Below are 19,419 nucleotides of genomic sequence, written 5' to 3'. Positions count from 1 at the left end.
TGCTGAAACCATCTGCCCAGATGTTGAAACTAATGAAGTTGTCAAAGACTGTCCCCCATGTCCTTCTGTCTGTAGACATTAAAGCTCACATCATTGAGTGTCACTGACCTCTCCTGCCCGGGGTCATGGTTCCCAGCCATTCAGCTGAACTTAGTCAAAGTGCTCAGAAGCGGTCCTCACACGAAGACCTGAGGAACCCCAACCCCCCCCCCCCCCCCCCTCGTGCTTTTATTTGACAGCTTAGGCCTATATGTTCCCATGCTAATTGTATGGATGGATATGCAACTGTGCTGTTGTGCACACATTTTGTTGGTGCCTTAAATGTAATCTTTGCTTTTTGAAGTATAAGTTCTTATTACAGTATTTTATGGCATCTTCACTACACCAAACTGGGTTTGCATGATTCAAATATATAATAACATTTCTGTTTTAGATATAGTAGTACAGAGTTCAGTAACCTGTTCTGTAAGTGTCTTTTTGGTTCAGATGGGAACCCTCTCTTTTCCCATCTACACTCAAATTATATTTGACATATTGAATGAAAAATAACTGCACCGTTTTTTAGTTTATAGTGAAGCTTTTAGGACCTGCTTGGTTGCTCTCTTGTGAAAGCAAATAGGCCTACATTGCAACCATGTATTTTCCTGTAAGGCTGAGACAAAAGGTTCTACTTCCTTTTTGTTCCAAATTGTTTGCTCTTTGTGTGTCTTAAAGCTAAACGCAGTGGCCAAAGGCAACCTCTCAAATGACGTTGTAGAAAACATTAGGAACACCTACCTAATATTGAGTTGCACCCCCTTTTTGACCTCGGAACAGCCTGAATTTGTTGGGGTATGGACTCGACAATGTGTCGAAAGCGTTCCACAGGGATGCTGGCCCATGTTGACTCCAATGCTTCCCACAGGTGTGTGGTGGACCATTCTTGAGACGCGGGACACTGTTGAGCACGAAACGCCGTCTGGCACCTACTACCATACCCCTGTTTAAAGGCACTTAAATATTTTGTCTTGCCTATTCACCCAATGACACGCATACACAATCCATGTCTCAAGGCTTAAAATCCTTCTTTAACCTGTCTCCTCCCCTTCACCCACACTGATTTTGAAGTGGAATTAACAAGTGACATCAATACGGGATCACAAGTTTTACCTGGATTCACCTGTTTAGACTATTTCAATGAAAGATCATGTTTTGTACACTGTATATTTTAATTGTTATCCATCTCTTTCATTCGACCGGCACTAATAACTCTTGCTGAGAAATCAAGTCCAATCAGAAACTACAGTAAAGTGTACAATGTCACTTCCCAGAATATGAGTGAGGCTGCTTATCAATGAGCCTGGATTTGACCAAAGTGCTAAGGTAGCTTGGGGATTAATAGAAAGTGGGTGTATGTCATAGCCAGGCTATGGCAAGGCACATGCCTAAGGTGGCTCTCTGCTCCCATGTTTCCTGGGAAGAGATATTAAAAGCCTTGATTGCAATAATGGCCTTCTCCAGACCCTTATTGAACTGTCTCTCTGAGCATTACACAGAAAAGCCCTTGCATGCCAGCCTGGCTGTTTCATTGCAGATCTCATTAACCCCGCCTCATCTCTGGGGATTTGTACCAATAAACATGGCTTCAAATTACATTTTCAAGGAGTCAGAATCGATGACTACTCCTCAGCTCTGCTTTCATTATTCTCAGCGTATGCTTTCACTTATTGTTTTGTGTGTGTGTGTGGGGGGGGGGGCGCAGAATTCCCTTTTAACGTGTAATAATTTTACATTTATTCAATTTGTAGATCAATATTGTTCAAACCAAGAGGTTTTATTACCACCCGGCAGTTTTATAATTAAAGACCCAAGACCCGTTGCAATATCAGAAATTATTGCGCGAGTGTCTACGTTCAAGTGAATGTGGAGGGAAAAAATTCAGTCACAGATAAACGACATCTACATATTTGTTAGATTACAGCCGTTATATTGGTGATGGCATAGTCATGTACTGTACACTGCTGGAGCAGCTCTCTGGAGTTAAAGATCATTTCACAAGCTCCGCTGGGCGCCACCTCTGCCAGCCACTCCAACCCACACAGCCTTTTGGCAACCAATTGCCAAGAGTCACTTTCATTTAGATCCTTGTGAATGTTGAAAATATAAGGCTTTGAATTGTCTAATTATAGATTTAGCAGCTAATTGATTGACTTATTTGACCTACTTCTGTTTTATAATTGTGCTTTACGCTCAAATTGAAATGTTCTAAGATTGTTGGGTTGCTTTTCTTTTTTTTGTACATGAAAGCAAACCGGGTAGGAGCTTACTTTTGGAGAAATTAGTTATTTCTTTCTGTACTCCACGTCCCTGGTACTGTGCCTTCATTGTGTGTAGCGCCACAAAAGGTTAGCCTACATAAAAATGAAATCCGAGCAGGAAGAAACCTCTTGTTTTGGTTGGCAATGTGATTCAGTGAGGTAACTTGATATTTCAAATGGAAAGGAAGTGAAATATAATCACAGAGAGTAAAGGGAAATGCAAGCAACCTGGCCACAGAAATGAGAGGGTGATGCTCATTTGGCAGTATAAGCCTATATCCATGGTGCCTTACATTATGATGAAGCTGATGCTCAAATCAAAAGATGTTTGGGATTGGCTGGGATGAAAAACCAATAAAGGCACATTTATGAGGAAACAGTTGTTCCTTGAGGTAAAGGGCCGTTGACTCCCTTGGTGTGAAAGATGATTGGTCTGTTGTGAGACCTTCTTATTACAATTTCCTTCCTTCACATCTCTGAGAAATCAAGCCGAGCCAGGCGGTAGGCGCTCTGGCCGTTCTGATTGACAGGGCGATCCTGCACCTTTGGGAGTGATTGACAGACAGTGGGACATCCTTATTAGACTCTCTTGTTTTCTCTGCTGCCATAATTGCTGACATTTATCCAGTGTTTCATGGTGTTTGCTAATGTATTAATGCAGCCACTCTCAGAGGGCTCCGCGCCCGTCGCCGAGTCTCCCGGCTTTTAATGGATTCTCTAGTTGACAGGCCCGTGCAGGCTTATTGGGGCCTGCTGGTTGCCGTAGCGACAGGGCTCAGTGATAAGCTGAGAGAGAGCCCCCTGTGATTGCTGTCTTTAGGTGACATTCAGTGGGCCTGGACTCTGTGAGGGGGACATGAGCTCTTTGGAGGAGAGACTGTGTAGGCGGTCTCTATCCATCGCCCTCTAATGACCAAATACATTTGCTAATGCTACTTTGAGTCAGGGCTAAAAGTAAGGCGGTCTGGTACTGTGTCCCAGCAAAATAGATAGTGGGGGGTTAGGCTCATGTTTTACCGGTACGACTATCACTATAATTCAAACAAAATGTCAAAAACTGTAGGCTATTACACAATTATTTCTCATTAGTGTATGTCAGAGGCATGAAAAATGAGCGAATGGACTTGAAAATAGGTGGTATAGCCTATGCTCCACATTTTGCGAAGGCAGAGATGGGTGGCCGACAACACGCTCGCGGACAGCAGTATACGCATACTTTCTGGCCTAATGACATTTGCCAAATGTCATTACACTTTTTGGTGTTTTGTGTAACAGATGTCTTCTATTCACCACTGTTTTAGAGGATGAAATGTGCACGGGTAGCTTAGTAAAAGAGCCCTTTTGAAGTGATTATTTCACATTTGGAAGAGAACATGACTGGTTGTGTTTGCCACAATAAAAGGTAATAAGTTGTAAAAGTTCAATGTAAAATCTTTACGACCTGGCCCACACAGATCCTATGGAATTAATAGTGATTCTATATGTATTTCTATGATAAGGCCCAAATTTTTTGGGGTGCATGTGCGAGCACACACACAGGTCCCGTGCCGGGAAGACATTTAATTTACTTTCACCCCTGCATTGATTGCTCTAATACATAAAAATAAAAAAATCATCCAAAGTGTTCCTCATTATCTTGGCCACTTCTTGGATCCCCTAGTCTGTGAGCATAGTGGTAGGCATGTGACAATTATGGAATTTGGAGTAATGTGGCAAATGGCCACAGTTGCCAATTTTTTGTTTTGAGCTTGAAATGCACCTTCTCCTAAAATGGAATTATTTAGTAGTTTGACGATTTATTTGAGTTCACGGTTATTGTCCACGATTGTCGGTTATACGATAATTGTGCCAGGGCTACATGGTGGTAAAACACCCCGCTGTTGATCCAGCAGCAGACTGGCATTCCTTTCCCACTGTGACTCTCTGTGGAGAAGCCGGTGATCAGAGTTGCCTGTGTGAACCTCACACACTTGGTGCAGGACCCCTGATCCTAATCAGGAGTGACATATCTGCAGCAGCAAGGAGGAACCTGAAAAGGGACCAACAGGTGTTTAGGGTGGGGCTTCTTTATTCTTTTCTTCTCTTCTCCTCCGTCTTTATTTTCTCTTTCTCAGGCTCTGTTGTCCCCCTTCATCAAAGAGTTGTTGAACAAGGTGCTATTGGGTCTCTGGGTGCCGTCAGTGCAGCTGTCAGTGGTAATTATCTCACTCACAGCCAGAGACCTAATCCAAACACTGCCTGAAAAAAAGAAACAGAAAGAGAATAAGAGAAAGAGGGAGAGAGGGAAAGAAAGAGAGCCAGCGAGGGGGGCTGAGAGAATTATTTCCCTGCATCGCTCCCCAATGCTTAGAAGCTTCAATGCAAGTGTTAATTAAAAGAATCCAAAAAAGAGGAGCTTGTTCATTGTGTAAGGATGGAAGAGAAGGTCAGTGTGGGGGGGTTAACCTCTCCCCTATGCCTTGCGGCGTTCCGTCACAGAGCTGTGGAGCTGCACTTGTCCCAAAGCATCAGTGGAAGGCACAGGGTCAAAGCTTGGCTTGGGTGAGCGCTCAACTTTTATTCCTTTTTTTGCGCACACATGTCATCCCTCCCTTCAAGGTCCCCCATTGACTGGGGAAGTGATCAACTTTATTTCTACACATATTAGGGCCTCGGAAGAGGAAAGCCTCTTATTGTCAAGGGGGTCCACTCGGCCGCTGTTAAATTCTCACGTTTGATTGCCACTCGATTGTCGAGGCTAGAGAAAAAGAGCATGGCATTCCTTCACATCTCAAAGCCGTCGTCGCTGTCCTGCTCAATGGGTCAGCCTCTCAAACCCCTGTGTCAATCATTTTCTTTAACAGCACTTTGCTTTCTATGGTCCACTGTTTGGAAATGTGCTATTTCAAACCAACAAAGTGTGTCAACCTAACTCAATTTACAGTCTAGAATATGTCCATCCAATTCCTTTTTATTAATTAATAAAATCAACATGGCTACATAATGTCTCCACCATTTCCTATGACCGAAAACAGCTTCTTGCATCTCCGCCTGATACGGCAACTGGGGCCTAGCTCCCTGCCATCCAGAACCTCCATGCCAGGCACACATTTTCAGACTCCAGCCAACCAGGCCATAGACTGTTCTCTCTGCTACCGCAGGACCCTGAACCAACAGGACCCTGAACAGCTTCTACCCCCAAGCCAAAAGACTGCGAAATAGTTAGCCAGGTGGCTACCTGACAATCTGCATTGACCTTTTTGCAATAACTCACATATGCTGCTGCTACTGTTTATCTATCCTGTTGCCTAGTCACTTTATTCCTAGTTATATGTGCATATTTCCCTCAATTACCTCGTATCCCTGCACATCGACTCGGTACTGGTACCCTATGTATGTAGCAAAGTTATAGTTAAGCATTGTGTACTTATTACTTGTTATGTGTATATACTGTTATTACTTTTCTATTTCTCTAATTACTTTTTTTCTGCATTGTTGGGAAAGGCCTCTAAGTAAGCATGTCACTGTTAGTGTACACTTGTTTACAAATCATGTGATTTAATAAAATAAAATTGTACTTACCCTGGCACCTCCATTACCTTGTACCCCTGCACATCGACTCAGTACTGGTACTCCCTGTAAATAGCTTGTTATTCTTACTTGTTATTGTTATTAGTTATTTACTGTATATTTATTTCTCGTGTCACTGTTTGTATTAAAAAAAATATATAATAATAATCTTTAACTCGTTATTGTTGGAAAAGGACCCGTAAGTAAGCGTTTCAGTGTAAGTCTACACCTGTAGTTTAGGAAGCATGTGACAGAACGTTTTATTTGATTATACAAGGATATTTAACCCGCTAAAGAATTAGTGTGGGTAGATTTTTGTTATATGAACAATGTAAGGTAATTATGGTAAGTTTTCTACCTAGGTGTTCCAGTGCTCTTTAGTTGTCTCAGCCTAGGCCTCTTCTGCAATGTACATTTAGCTTTTAATTAGTTGTGAAAGACGAACACTATCTGCCATGTCAGTATGTGTGGGCCGTGGAACTCACAAGGCCACATAGGAAGGCCATGACTAGAAGATGAATGACTTCGGCTGCTTCTTCTACACGGCTTTTCTGCTTCTTCCCCTGGCCCTGTGCTGCACAGCAGGGAAATGGGTATGGACCACGGCAGGATATTGCTCATGATTTATTTGTCAAAGGAATACTGTGTTTTTTGCTTAGCTGTTTAGCGAGTGGGGATTTGAAGTACAATGGTCAAGAGAGAACCTTATTTCTAGCGCCAGAAGTAATTAACAGTAAATTCTCAAATGACTGATGGCTCTCTCTGATATTTGGGAATGTTGTTTTTATAAGCCAGAAAAGCATGTGGTGACCGAGGATGAGTGGTTACGCTATTTTTCTGGCTGAATCACTTTAAAAGAGATGTGGAAAACTCCAGCAGTCACTCTGCTTTTGAAACTCAATTGATGTTGCATGGAATTGGCTCCTGATTCAACAATTCCCAGCTGGTCTTTGTTGGCTATAGCACCTGACAATAGCAAAGATTTCCACCCCCTGCTGTTGACTGCCAGGGACTCTCCCTTTTATCTGTCAGTGTGTCAATCACAGCATTCTGTTTAAACCTCCAGTTATTGCCACGCGTTTCTCAAGCGGTGAACGAGTAGGTCAATACATTTTTACAGTATTAATGAACTACAGTCGATGAGTGATGACTTGGTTTGCTAATGTTGATTATGAACAGATTAAAACACAGTATTGCTGAGTAGCGATTGTTTGACAATGCTTTTATTCATGATCTTTGATATTGTCAGTGATGGTTTTTCGTTGTGGTCAGATTCAGATCGGCCTTACATGCGCTCACTTCTGTTTTAGACTGTCATACTTAAAAATGAAATAATGAAAGCCTTTTAACACATGCCGTATTGATTTATGGCTGTGATCATCCCTTTCTCGGAGGGCAGGTTAGTGAGCAACACTGAGGTAAAAAGATGGCTGCTAGTGTTGCACAGTATACTGAAACGTTTGTACCTTTTTGATACTTGAACACGAAAAACGATTCAGTATTCCAATTTGTTACTTTTGGTCATGTGTGTCACGTCGTCTACTGATTTTGAGAGAGGATCAAGTAAATCAGCGCAGCCAAATTCCCCTTATTATAACGCACCGTGCCTGCTCCACTTACTGCTAGCTCTATCCTGTCCTGAGAAACCACTGCACTGGGAGTCGGCTGCATAGAAGTTAACACACTTAAATAATGCAACATGGCATGTAGAATTGTTTAAATTGTTAATTACTGTTCACAAAACAATGTCCGTTACCGTCTAGAAACTTTACAATCAGTGCCGTATTAAGAAATCATAGGCCCCGGGGCTTTGTTTTCTTAATAGGTCTCATGCCCCCCTTTCTGGCACACCATCATTTTCGGTAAACAAATATGTGCACCAAGACGCATTTCGATGCGTGGTAAATTTACTGTTGAAGAAGAAGCCCCTTTATAATAAAGCCATCAACGTTTGCTATGTGTCGTAGGCTACAGTTGAGCGGCGGCGTTTTTACAATTTCCACACGTGAGGATGATTTTTTTTTGGGCCTGGTACAAACATTTAACACCTGCTCTTTCCTTGACTTAGACTGACCAGGTGAATTGAACTGACTGTGTGTGAATGACATTGTCTTAATGAGACCGCACACATTTTTATATAGATAATATATACAGTTTATATTGACTTTTTTATAAGGTTTTTGTACTTGTTTTTTTTGTGCTGCCTCTTGGTCCTCCCACGGGCCTGGCCCAGGGGCTTCAGCCCTGGTAAGCCCCTGCTTTAACCCGGCCCTGTTTACATTGCAAGAAGATACCAGGTTGCTTCCAGCTTTGTAGGCTAACTTTCCTTGCTACCTTACAGCTGAAGCTAACATTAATTATTGTTTGTGATATGCAAACCATAACACTAAATGTTGCTTATTGTCACCAAAAAAGTGATTTATTAATTTCCTCTCCCCGCCTCATCTCTGTCAAGATAATCTTTGCTCTAGCCTCGAACTGACTGTGTGTGAATGATGTCATAGGTCTTAGACTGCACACATTTTTATGAAGGGAGAGATGGCTTCTTCTATGCAAATGTTGTTGATCAATACAATAAAAAAAGTCCCAAATGTAGCCCAATGAAATCAGCCAAAACAAGCTCAATAACTCAATGCATGCACACACTCCTATTGAATATACATTCACCTGTATTATGAATAGGCCTCTGCTACATCTTGATTTACCCAGTTTATCAGTAGAGATTTACCATTTAAATAAATTATTACTGTTATGTTTTTAGATTTGCTAACTGTCAATTTACTGTATAATTGATTCATTAATAATGCATCTTGATGCAAAATCTTGATGATATTGAACTCAAGATCTGTCTGGATCAAGTGCCATTCTGTGACTTTGGCTAATATTATTTTTGTGGCCGTGGTATCATTTTGGTATCTCATATCGTGATACTAAACCTGGTTTAGGTATCGAAGTCAAAATTCTTAGATCGGGACAACACATGGGTAGTGGGGTACCATCACTCTCCTTAGCCTCTACCCTATCCCTTGGTCTAGCCGTATAGACCGTCTTTAATGAGTCCCACCTCTGTGGTAGGTGACATTTACAGGGTCTATAGTTAGGTTGTCCATAAACCATGAATATTTATTCCCCATAACAGGCTGGATAAACTTTGCTTTCTTCTAATCATATCAGAAAATCTAAATGATTTTTCTGTGAATGCTGAACTTGGATCTATTTCTCCCTTGACTCCTCCTTTCAGTGGGGTCCGAAATTGACACCCTTGATAAGGATGACCAAATAATTACTGTATGTAATATAAGGTTGAATCGTACTATACCGGCTCCGGCGCTTGTCCGATGTGGCAGGGCTTGCAAATTATTAGACTACAAAGGGAAGCACAGCCGCGATCTGCCCAGTGAATCAAGCCTACCAGACAAGCTAAATTACTTCTATGTTCGCTTCAAGGTAAGCAACAGTGAAGCATGCATGAGATCACCAGCTGTTCCAGACGACTGTGTGATCACGCTCTCCGCAGCCGATGTAAGACCTTTTAAACAGGTCAACATTTGCCAGGCCTCGGGGCCAGACGGATTACCAGGACGTGTACTCCGAGCATGCGCTGACCAACTGGCAGGTGTCGTCACTGACATTTTCAACCTCTCCCTGTCTGAGTCTGCAATGCCAACATGTTTCAAGCAGACCACCGTAGTCCCTGTGCACAAGAAAGCGAAGGTAACCTGCCTAAATAACTACCACGTAGCACTCAGGTTGGTAGTCATGAAGTGCTTTGAGGCTGGTCATGGCTCACGACACCATTATCCCAGAAACCCTAGACCCACTCTAATTTGCATAGCGCCCCAACAGAGCCACAGATGACACAATCTATTTTGCACTCCACTCTTCCTTTTCCCACCTGGACAAAAGAAACACCTCCGTGAGAATACTATTCATTGACTTCAGTGCAGCGTTCAACACCATGGTGCCCGCAAAGCTTATCACTAAGCTAAGGACCCTGGGACTAAACACCTCCCTCTGCAGCTGGATCCTGGACTTCCTGATGGGCTGCCCCCAGGTGGTAAGGGTAGGTAACAAACACATCTGGTAGGCCTGATCACAGTGGTAGGCCTGATCATGACAATGATGTGAGAGCCGGTAGGGAGGAGGTCAGAGACCTGGCCTTGTGGTGCCTGGATTACGACCTCTCCCTAGATGATTGTGGACCACAGGAAAAATGGAGCACCGAGTACATCCCCATTCACATCGACGGAGCTGTCAAGCTTCAAGTTCCTTGGTGTCCACATCACCAACAAACTATCATGGTCCAACACACTAAGACAGTCGTGAAGAGGGCACTACAAAGCCCTTCAGGAGACTGAAAAGATTTTGCATGGGTCCTCAGATCCTCAAAAGGTTCTTCAGCTGCACCAGCGAGAGCATCCTGACTGGTTGCATCACTGCCTGGTATGGCAACTGCTTGGCCTCCAACTGCAAGGCACTCCAAAGGTTAGTGCGTACGGCCCAGTACATCACTGCCATCCAGGACCTCTATACCAGGCAGTGTCCGAGGAAGGCCCTAACAATTGTCAAAGACGTCAGCCACCCTAGTCAGACTGTTCTCTCTGCTACCTCACTGCAAGTGGTACTGGAGCGCCAAGTCTAGATCCAAGAGGCTTCTACCCCCAAGCCATAAGATTCCTGAACAGCTAATCAAACGGTTACCCATACTATATGCATTGTCTCAGTATTTGAATTGTTTATTTTATACAGCCATTTTTGCTCCTCTTTATCAACGGTGTCAGTCATTTCGGACCCCACTGTATATTTATACTGAAATAAAATAAAGTATGTGGACACCCCGTAGTGGATTCGGCTATTTCAGCCACACCCGTTGCTGACAGGTGTATAAAATTGAGCGCACGGCCATGCAATCTCCATAGACAAACATTTGCAGTAAAATGGCCTTATTGAAGAGCTCAGTGACTTTCATCGTGGCACCGTTATAGGATGCCACCTTTCCAACAAGTCAGTTCGTAAAATCTCACTACCAAGTTCCAAACTGCCTCTGGAAGCAACATCAGTACAATAACTGTTCGTCAGGAGCTTCGGAAAATGGATTTGTATGGCCGAGCAGCCGCACACAAGATCACCATGTGCAGTGCCAAGCATTGGCTGGAGTGGTGTAAAGCTTGCCACCATTGGACTCTGGAGCAGTGGAAACGCGTTCTCTGGAGTGATGAATCACGCTTCACCATCTGGCATTCTAATGGATGAATCTGTGTTTGGCGGATGCCAGAAGAACGCTACCTGCCCGAATACATAGTGCTAACTTCAAAGTTTGGCGGAGGAGGAATAATGGTCTGTGGCTGTTTTTTGTGGTTCAGGCTAGGCCCCTTATTTCCAGTGAAGGGAAATCTTAATGCTACAGCATACAATGACTTTCTACATGATTCTGGGTTCGACTCCGGGTATTGGAATGCCTTTTGGGGGCGGCAGGTAGCCTAGTGGTTAGAGCGTTGGGCCAGTAACCGAAAGGTTGCTGGATCGAACCCCGAGCTGACAAGGTAAAAAATCTGTCCTTTTTCCCCTGAACAAGGCAGTTAACCCACTGTTCTCCGGTAGGCCGTCATTGTAAATAAGAATTTGTTCTTAACTGACTTGCCTAGTTAAAGGTTTACATGATTTGTTTTTTTAAATAATGGCTTGTTGAGATCGGTGTGGAAGAACTTGACTGGCCTTCACAGAGCCCTGTCCTCAACCCCATCGAAAACCTTATGGATTAATTGGAACGCCGACTGCAAGCCAGTCCTAATCGCCCAACATCAATGTCCAACCTCACTAATGCGCTAGTGGCTGAATGTAAGCATGTCCCTACAGCAATGTTCCAACATCTAGTGGAAAGCCTTAACAGATACCTGAAGGCTGTTAGCAAGTCGTGATTTTGTAATGAGACGTTTGACGAGCAGGTGTCCACATACTTTTGGTCATGTATTGTATAAATGCAACATGCAACAATTTCAAAGATTTTACTTAATTTCTGTTCATATAAGGAAATCGGGCAAATTGTAACCTCAACTTGTGAAATCTGTGGTATTTTGTTACAGAATTGCACATTTTATAGGGCATTCTGTTGTCCCCAGCACAAGGTGCACCTGTGTAATGATCATGCTGTGTAGTGATCATCTTCTTTATGTCAGGTGGATGGATCATCTTGGCAAAGGAGAAATGTTCACTAACAGGGATGTAAACAAATGTGTGCGAAAAGTTTAAGAGAAGGTTTTTGTGTGCATGGAATATTTATGGTATTTTTTTTATTTTTAATGCTTTACATGTTGTTTTATTTTTGTTCAGTGTATTTTAAAGGTTAAAATTGGAATGAATAGATTAAGTTCATTCAGATTTTTTATTGTAAATATTTTTTACTGATCTCAGTGATTTCTATCCCCAGATGACACTAGCTGCCTCTGGAATCAGCTACCCCTGCCATCACCTCGGTGTGTGTCGAAGGTCCTCACCAGCCAACACCCGGGAGCCAACAGAAGAGGTAGAGCGAGAGAGAGACACACACACACACACACACACACACACAGTTTATTTGGCCTTCTTTTACATTTTCTATTGTGTTTTGATAGGTCAACAATACTGAAGTGAATGTGTTTATACAGTGCGCAGATGTTCACATGGTAAGTGACAGCGAAGGGGATGACTTTGAGGATGCATCTGAATTTGGAGTGGACGAATCAGAGATGTTCGGAATGGGGACTTCTACAGGCTGTCGGAAAGCCCCCTTGAGTACGTACCTCACTGAGTGTGATGCTGCCACTCGATTCAAAAAGCTTGATTTATTGTTTATCAATCTGTTATTAAGCTAATGCTTTTTACTCTCTGCAGTGCCAGAGAACACTGAAAATGAAGTTGATGCCTTAATGCACTTTACTGCTGAATTTACCACAAGGTAGGTTTTTAGTATTGTTTTATCGTTAGCATCAAAAGGGGTCAGTGCTTCTCAAAAGATGTGGAAGTTCATGCATTCTTGCTTATTGATCTATCTCCTTTTTGTGTTTGCTGCAGGTATGGAGAATGTCATCCAGTGTTCTTCATTGGGACTTTGGAGGCTGCATCTCAAGAGGCCTTCTATGGCAAAGCCAGAGATGTAAGTAACAATACAGGAGCCTGTCTCGGTAGTATGATTTACAGGTTTACAGGACATGATACTATACGACTGTTGTCAATTCTTATTTATTTTTTAAATACTTGGATGGTTTTTGAAATAAAAAGTTGGAGTGTTTGTTCAAAAAGAGCCACCATTTGATTCCTCTCATAAAGCTCATAAAATTTGTTTCACGACAGCTGCCACTTTATTTTTAGCCCACAATTTTTCTTCATTTTTCTGCTTTGTCCTTTTAACGAGGGTTGTATCAACTGACAGCTTGTGTGGATTACTGTCTTATTAGAATGGGAGAACACAGCAAGATGTTTGGGGGGTTTTAGACCATGAGGCAGAGGCTTGGTTGGCGTCTTGCCTGTCTCCCAGCTGATATCCTCTTTGCTAAGCCAGTGCAATATGGCCCCCTCGCTGTGGATATCCTCTCTGTGGTCTAGCCGGAGACTGTACATTGTGTCAATGAAAATAAACCAATATGAAGGGACACATGCAGCTGACCCCCAGCTCTGCCTGTAGGCCTGGAGGAGATGAGACTGGAGAAACGCACACGCATTTGACTCCCAATGATGTGACCATTGGGTGTCAACTATACCTCCCCTCCCCAACCACCACCACTGTCCTCTTGACAAAATTGGTCTAAATCGCTCCCTTCTTGTCATTGCAACTAGTTGTTCATTAAGTGGATATTGGAACGGTGCACATTTCAGGAGAAGGGGGGCCGTGGAGAGATTTTGCTCAGTCTCAAAGGCTGACGGGCTAATCACTAAGTAAAACACTACATTTGATGAAGTGTTTCTGGAGGGGGAGATGCGCCTCAATCCAGCCTTAATGAAAATGCTTTGGGCTGCTGAGCCCTCCAGGGGATCAGCAGTAAGGCTCTTCAGACAGGCCACCCATCACTGCCAAGGCTCTTCTTAAATCCCCTTAACGGTGTGGTTAATCGGAGTAACCCTGCTCTCACTCGCACAAAGACACGCATCAAAATTCATAGCAGTGCCGGGGTGAGGGTTTTATCACACTCAAGTATCCTCTTAAATCCCCCGTAATTTAGCAAAAGAGCAATGAGGGGGAAAGAAGAGAAATCGATACCAGGTAGGGAAATGGATAAACATATTTTCATTCATCCCTCCCTGCTCTGGTGAAAGTGATCATTTTAGTGGCTTTTAATATTTTCATTTGTTTCTACTAGAACAGTTCCAGTCAGGTGAACTGAAGCCCAGCTGAATATTTAGACTATTAGTTTCAACTGTGTAAAGACTATTATTTTAATGCAATTCTACAATTGAATGCTATTGCTTTGTATTCACTTCATTTTTGACCCTGTTATTGCGCCTAAAAAAAAAAACATGAATTCAGAAGTGGTTAGACTAAATATAGCTATTAATACAAAATCATGTGTTTTCAATCAGTTCAATTATGTACCTACCATCTGTTAAAGCGTTGATCTGAATGTGTGTTTTCAGTGTGTGGGGTCAGGGGAGCAGTAATTTGAGGTCTTCATTTTGAAGTGTTTGCTTTTCTTGAGGCTGCTGTGGATGATCACTTTCACCCGTTTCCTCCACTCCCCAACACGGGATATAATTAAAAATGTCCTCCCACAACACAAGTACATAAACTGGCTGGCTGTCACAAATGAGATATGGTAGTGTGTTTATCAGGGGCCACAGTTATCAGGCAGGTGTATTTTTACCTTATCCTCTAATGACCCATACTACAGAAACTCATTTGTAAAACAAAACAAATGGCTGTTTTCTCACTGGTGTCGTGTTGCATTCTCATAACAATCTGTGTCTGTGTGACGTGGTTAAAGATGAGTTAGGTTCTACATTTTGTTCTCAGACTGGTCTTCATCTGCCAGTTGTCACTCTATTCAGCCCCCAGTGGAGCACCTGTGTGGGAGAATTCCTACTCATGTTGCAGATAATCATATGGTCCAGGCCGGACACAAAAAAGCAGCCGTATGTGAGTTGAGCCCATTCTGGTTGCCAGCTCCTGGCCAACGGCTACCTGGTTCACATGGCTCTGGTCTACACTAGAAGAGGAACAGACAAGAGTGAACACTGACAGGGTGCTGTGTGAAAATCACTACAGTCTGATTCACAGAACAGATCGGTTTTCTCAAGCTTCTTCACTCTCCTCCTCTTCCCCTTGTCTGTATGGTGAACAGGTGGGATGATTCACACTAGCAGCTTTTGGGTCACTTTCTAGCTCGGGTTGAACCTAGTAATTTAGTTTTACAGGCGATTTGTCCCTGCTTAGAAATGCACTACAAAAGATGAAACGTGAAAGAAGATGGGGAACAGTTAGAGAAGACCGTTTAAGTAAAACAATGAACTTTGTGATTGGGTGTTATTAGAGAAGAGGGCTTTTCCCTTTTCTTTACAGAATGTATGTTTTTGAACCTACGGTTTGTGAAAATGTCCTCCGGAGACATAGCACTTTCTATAAGTTGCAGAGGGATGAGTGTGTGCGTGTCCATGCACCTACGTGCACGTATGTATAAGATAATGAGTGTGTGCGTGTCTCATTTCGTCTTTTGTGAGAAGGAGAAAAAAAAAACTCTCCTCAAGGCTGCATTTGCTTGTCTTCTCAGCATGAGTGTTTAATCTTTTCAGGGCGTTCAATTGGGCCACTGAATTAGCCCCAAGCTCCTTCCCGCTAGGAACCAGGGAGCTTATTCTAAACCTCTAATCGCTGAGCAAACACAGCAGTGCTCTCCCACTCCTTTTCTACACAGGCCACAATATAGCACAACTTTCTTTTTACTTTCCCTCACTTTTCTGCCTGTGTGGATTTTGCTTTTGGTATATAGAGCAGATCCTGAGAAATGAGCTCCTTCGAGTGTTGTAAGGAACATAGGGGGTTAGAAAGAAATTTGAGTGAGTGTTCTGTAATTTAGAGGGCTTTATTTCCTACATCATCCAAGAGAACCTTTTGTTTGTGGCTGTGTTTGTTTTTTAATGAGTTGTCAGTGAGTCTTGAGAATCTGTGGCTCATATGGTGTCTATCCATGGATTTAGAGCATTGTCAATATTGTCCGCTCCTGCTGTTAACCTGAGAAGGCCAATGGCATTTGGTGTAAAATAAAGTGATTTTGTCTGTTTTTGTTTTCTCATTGGCCGCCTCAAAGGAAGTTTTATTTACTCCCTGTTCATTTGATTTTGTGTGTTTTGCGTTTGACTGGTTTGGCCTTGTCTGTGAAAGCAGTCTCTTTACTCGCGGTCTCCTGTCGAACGACGTGCGAAAGCTGTATAAAACCTCTCCCTTCAATGATAATATAACCAAACTCTGAGCAAGGACACTTGTCTCCCCTTTCCAGTGCTGTGTTGGGTGAAGCCCCTGTTTCAGGGTCTGGCTGGTCATTAACTCATTGGCTTCTAAATCCTCACACCTCTAATGAAATACCTCTGCTGTCCGTTTCCACAGAGAAAACTGCTGGCAATCTACCTCCACAACGACGAGAGTGTGCTCGGCAATGTCTTCTGCTCCCAGATGATGTGTGCAGACTCCATAGTGTCCTATCTGAGCCAGAACTTCATCACATGGGCCTGGGATGTCACTAAAGAAGCTAACAAAGCCAGGTATGTCTAAGTATATGCCCTCATCACATCTCAGGAATCCACTACTGGAGAACAGACTGAATATTAGAGAAACTGAGAAGTGGATAATATTCAGCCCCCAGTCGCCAACTCCGCACCACCTTCTCTTTAACTCAAGCCCCTCTTCATCGGGAAGGGGGATGTGTGCTAACAAAAGCACTTGTGTTTGCAGTATGAGGCCCCAATTGGGCAATCTTCACTAATCTGCCTCAATGGAGGGTCAGTTCGAAATGAAGCTCACATGAAGTCTGCGTTGCCTGGGAGACCATATCTATTTACCCAAGGCTGAGGGAGTTGTCTTATCAACGTGACAACAACTTTATCTCTCCTCCGTAACTTCACAACAGTTAGTTTCCGATTCACAGCAGATTCCAACTCCTTCTTTCCACCTAGGCTGTGGCTGTTCCAGTATGTGACTCCTTGTGCTTAGCATTACCCAACTACACTCTCAAGCCTTCCACTCTTGACCCCAAAGCCAGGCTGGCCTCTCCCTGGCCTTGCTCTCCTCCTCCCCTAGCCAAGGGGGAGAATGAGGTTGCGGCCCAGGTGTGATGTCTGCTGTGGGGAAGATGGAGGAGGAGAGAGGGCCCGGCCGGTAGCCAGATGGAGGTTTGATTGGGGCACAGCAGCAGCCTCTTGCTCCGCGGCAGGCCCTAGATTTTCCTTCCACTAGACTTCAGGGCTAAGCCCACCCCCTGGTAGGAGGCGTTTACGAAAAACCGGGGGTGAGGCTCAGACACTTTGACCTCACTCCTTTTTTATTTCCTTTAAGGATATTCCTTCCCTCTTTCTGTACCCTTTCTCCCTTTGCTTCTTGCTTTTTGCGCCCAGCTGAGCCTTTTTATTGCAGATTAAAGGCAAGCAACATCTGGAGCTGTTTTCCCCAAGTTCTCACGCACTCATCTCTGCACCAGTATCCCTGCACATTGTAAATATGGTATTGGATCTGACCCTGTATAATAGCGTCTCACTTCTCGTGTTCTTATTTTTATTTCTCGTATGTTTTTGTTCTGCCTAATGTTATTTTTTTTTGTGCTACATTGACAATGATTATTGCTCTGTAAGCTCTGTTGGGTTTGGAGCTTGCAAGAAAGGCATTTCACTGTGACATTAACACTTGAAACTCTTAGGTTAATCCATCACTGATGATGGGCACGAGTCGCAGTGACTAACTATTAAGAAGGTATCCTAATTTCTAGGGCCTCATAGCGTAAAATGAGCCACTTAGGTTGCCTCTGTATTATCACAGTCCTCTTAGTTTAGTTATTAATTATTATGCATAAAGCCAGATCTGCTGAAAACATGCCAATTGTCACCCATGGGAAATGTCTTTGAAATACCACATGGACACTGAACCTCATACACAGCAAATATTGAACTTATTTATGAATAAACGTACTCTGAAACGACATCTTTCATTTTGTAATCTGTTTTGCTTTTGATTCTATGTTTTGACTGCCCACTTTCGTACCACATCTCGTCTATTTTAATGCATCATATGGTGCTGTACTGATCAATAATGGAATTGAACTCATTATTCAACACATTACCAGTGAAGGTTATCGTGCAGTCATCCGACTTTTTCATAAGCTCTGTGTAATCAAAACAAGAGAATATCTGGAGAAATTCCATTTTCCATTCAACACGTCTGCACAGAAAGTGTCTGTTTTGTGTGAGTAGCATCCGGTTCCTATTCCACGTGATTGACTAAAGCACACCTGGAGAGCTTGTTGGCTGCTCACTGGGGTGGGGTGGCAGCAGTCTCTCAAGATCTCACGCATGACTGATGTAAAGACGTGAACCTAACAGTCCAAGGAAACATGAACAATTTGTGCGGAGATAGTGAGCTGATTTAGAGCCTCTTTACACTACTTTGGCGACGCCACCTACACAGAACAAAAATATAAACGCAGCATGTAAAAAGTTGGTCCCATGTTTCCTGAGCTGAAATAAAAGATCCTAGAAATGTTCCATACGCACAAAAATATTATTTCTCATTGTTGTGCACAAATCTGTTTACATCCCTGTTAGTGAGCATTTCTCCTATGACAAGATAATCCATCGACCTGACAAGTGTGCCATATCAAGAAACTGATGAAACAGCATGGTCATTTCACACGTGCACCTTGTTCTGGTTACAATAAAAGGCCACTCTAAAATGTGCAGTTTTGTCACACAACACAATTTAATTTAATGTTACTTTCGCTACCATAAGCCACCGCCAACGTCCTTTTATAGAATTTGACCGTACGACCAACCGGCCTCACAACCGCAGACCACGTGTAACCGTGCCAGCCCAGGACCTCCACTTCCAGCTTCTTCACCTGCGGGATCGTCTTAGTCCAGCCACCTGGACAACTGATTCAACTGTGGGTTCGCACAACCAAATAATTTCTGCACAAACTGTCAGAAACCATCTCAGGGAAGCTCATTTGCATGCTTGTCGTCCTCAGAGTCTTGACCTGACTGCAGTTTGGTGTTGTAGCAGATTTCAGTGGGCAAATGTCCATCTTCGATGGCCACTGGTACGCTGGAGAAGTGTGCTCTTCACGGATGATTCCTGGTTAACTGTACCGGGCAGATGTATGGCGTTGTGCGGTTTGCTGATGTCAACGTTGTGAACAGAGTGCACCATGGTGGGGTTATGGTATGGGCAGGCTGTAAGCTTCGGACAACGAACACAATTGCATTTTATTGATGGCAAAATTCCGTTAAGAGGTCCTGAGGCCCAGTGTTGCGGCATTCATGCACTGCCATCACCTTATGTTTCAGCAATGACCTGGGGGAATAGTTACAGGGGAGAGGGGATGAATGAGCCAATTGTATGCTG

The 19,419-nt window shown here is 43.3% G+C and overlaps 1 protein-coding gene across 2 annotated transcripts in view; it reads left to right on the top strand.

Annotated features, from left to right (window-relative positions):
- The window catches only part of LOC139406625 (FAS-associated factor 1-like), an 88,060-nt gene that overhangs the window by 37,481 nt on the left and 31,160 nt on the right, over positions 1 to 19,419 (top strand). Inside the window, exons 9-13 of one of the 2 annotated variants that reach the window (XM_071149430.1) lie at positions 12,274 to 12,369; positions 12,491 to 12,617; positions 12,717 to 12,780; positions 12,897 to 12,978; positions 16,417 to 16,571. In XM_071149430.1, the coding sequence (XP_071005531.1) occupies positions 12,274 to 12,369; positions 12,491 to 12,617; positions 12,717 to 12,780; positions 12,897 to 12,978; positions 16,417 to 16,571 (524 nt within the window). Of the gene's footprint in view, positions 1 to 12,273; positions 12,370 to 12,457; positions 12,618 to 12,716; positions 12,781 to 12,896; positions 12,979 to 16,416; positions 16,572 to 19,419 lie in introns of both variants that reach the window. The other variant, XM_071149429.1, reaches the window with a different exon arrangement.

The sequence above is a fragment of the Oncorhynchus clarkii genome, chromosome 4 (genome assembly GCF_045791955.1).
Source record: "Oncorhynchus clarkii lewisi isolate Uvic-CL-2024 chromosome 4, UVic_Ocla_1.0, whole genome shotgun sequence".
Lineage (NCBI taxonomy): Eukaryota > Metazoa > Chordata > Actinopteri > Salmoniformes > Salmonidae > Oncorhynchus > Oncorhynchus clarkii.
This window is presented reverse-complemented; position numbering and strand designations above follow the sequence as displayed.